Raw genomic sequence first — 2,500 nt, forward strand, 5'->3', positions numbered from 1 at the left:
TGTGTGTGGGTGTTTGGGTGTGTGTGTGTGTGGGTGTGTGTGTGTGTGAGTATGTGTGTGTGTGTGTGTGTGTGTGTTTATGTGTGTGTGGGTATGTGTGCATGTGTGTGTATGTACGTGTGTGTCTGTGTGTGTATGTGCGTGTGTGTTTGTGTGTATGTGTGTGTGGGTGTCTGTGTGTTTGGGTGTGTGTGTGTGTGTGTGTGTGTGTGTGTGTATATATGTGTGTGTCTGGCGGGTTACTGTATGGGAGGGGGCTTGGAGCTGAGTGTATCTGTATTTTAGTGGGTAATTGTGAATGTGAGCTTGTGTGGAGCAGCTGGGTATTAGCATGGTGAGTGTTTGTTTGGACAGCTGCGTAATCAGTGTGTAAGAGTGTATCTCTGTTTTGCTGTTTCTGTCTCTATAAAACCTGTGTGTGTGTTTGTGTGTGTGTGTTGAGTGTGTGTGCTCCTCTCTGTTATTAGTGTGTTTGGTTCTGTTTATGGCAGCATGTTTGTCTTTGTCTCAGTGTGTATTAATTAATTTGTATCTACAGTATCTGCAAATGCCTGCATGTGTATACGATTCAGAATCTGTATGTACAGCAGTTTATCTCTGTGTCAGTGTTTGATTCTCTGTGTGTGTGTCAGTGTTTGATTCTGTGTGTGTGTACTGTATGTGTGTGTGTCTGTGTCTCCATATGTTTGTGTGTGTTTGTATGTGTACCGTTATGTGTGTACATGTGTGTGTGTGTGTGTGTGTGTGTGTGTGCATATGTGTGTGTGCGTATGGTGTCTGTGTCTCTGTGTGTTGGAATGTGTGTGACTATGTGTGTGAGTGTCTGTGTTTCTGTGTGTGTGTGTGAGTGTGTGTGTGTGTATGTGCGTGCTGTGTCTGTGCGTTGGTATGTGTGCGCGGTGTGTGTGTGAGTCTGTGTATGTGGGCGCAGTCTCTGTGCGTTGGTATGCGTGCGCGGTGTGTGTGTGTGAGTGTGTGTAAGTGCGCACAGTCTCTGTGTGTTGGTATGTGCGTGGTGTGTGTGTGTGAGTGTGTGTATGTGCGCGGTGTGTGTGTGAGTGTGTGTATGTGCGCGCGGTGTGTGTGTGTGAGTGTGTGTATGTGCGCGCGGTGTGTGAAAGATGATAGAGACTCTGCAGCTCTAACAGCTCTGCCTCAGTCAGGCATCAGTGAGAATAATGGGGCGTGACAGAGCCCGGCTGCTCCCTGGGGCCCCGCCTGGGGAAACAGAGAGATGGATGTGCCTGTGGGAGGTGGAGATCCTCCCCCCAGCCCACCACCAATTATCATCACCCCCAAACCCACCCCCCACCCTGCTGACCTGCTCTCCCCCCAGCCCAACTTTCAAAGTGACACCAAAGTCACAACACCTTTGCCCCCCCAAAGATCTTCACTTCCACACTCCACACGTGTCCTGAGTGTTTAGCGTGTTCATCTGGACACTCTGCACACTCGGCCCTTTCTGATTCAAAAGGCACATACACACATACTTGACCCCTGGAGTCATTATTATGTTTTGACTAATTAATATGAATTCAGGTCTTGTCTGAATGCCATATGAATGAATGTTTTAGTTAAGAGGGAGAGTGCTTGGTGGGATTTCAGAAGAACAAACTGAGCAGATAAGCCTGAGACAGCTGTTTGATAAGCACTCAGTCTATTCATCCAGACACTTTGCTCAGATTAACGTTTTTCAAAAAGCTGCTCTTGCTGGCCCTTAAGTACTCTGTTTTTATCTGAACTTCTGAAATTGTTTCAAAGAATTCTCAGAAAGGTGTGTTTTAGGAGGCTCTTATATACAGCGAGCTCCACAAGGTTTGGGACTAAGGCATATTTTTTTCTTGATTCGGCTCTTACTCCACAATTTTGTAATCAAAGAAGTCATATGGAGTCATATGGTTAAAATCATGGTGCTTTTATACATTTTAGCTTAACTATATATACCGATATAGTACTCCCATGTCAGGGCACCATTACATTTTAGACAAATGGTTTCACATGTGTTTCTAGGTATTCAATCGCTTCCTTGGTACAGGTATAATAGAGCTTTCAGTATCTAGTCTTAGTTCTAGGCTTTTAATTGCTTTTGGAGCCTGTTATTGATGTTCATCAACCTGAGGACCAGAGTTTTGCAAATTAAAGTCAAGCTTAGGGGAAAATCAACTGTTTGACTGAGCTGACTGCTTATGTCCCACAGATCGATCAGGAGGGTCTGACATTGCCCGAGAGGACTCTTTACCTGGGACAGGATGAAGACAGCGTGAAGGTACCATCCCACCTCATGACCTGCTTCAGCCATCCCACACACGTTCTGCTGTCACAGAATGATCATGTGACCACTAATGTCGTGATGTTACTTTCCCTGCCCCTGTCAGATCCTGGCTGCGTACAAGGCCCTGATGGAGAGACTGCTGAGCATGCTGGGAGCTCACAATGCCACTCAGAAATCCCGTGAGATCCTGCAGCTGGAGACTCAGCTGGCCAATGTGAGTGTGCGGCT

The 2,500-nt window shown here is 46.4% G+C and overlaps 1 protein-coding gene across 1 annotated transcript in view; it reads left to right on the forward strand.

Moving 5' to 3' along the window:
- LOC133107988 (endothelin-converting enzyme-like 1) overlaps positions 1-2,500 on the forward strand; it is a 23,770-nt gene that overhangs the window by 851 nt on the left and 20,419 nt on the right. Inside the window, exons 2-3 of the mRNA XM_061217368.1 lie at positions 2,198-2,266; positions 2,376-2,486. Coding sequence (XP_061073352.1) covers positions 2,198-2,266; positions 2,376-2,486 — 180 coding nt within the window. The remainder of the gene's footprint in view (positions 1-2,197; positions 2,267-2,375; positions 2,487-2,500) is intronic.

The sequence above is a fragment of the Conger conger genome, chromosome 13 (assembly GCF_963514075.1).
Source record: "Conger conger chromosome 13, fConCon1.1, whole genome shotgun sequence".
NCBI lineage: Eukaryota > Metazoa > Chordata > Actinopteri > Anguilliformes > Congridae > Conger > Conger conger.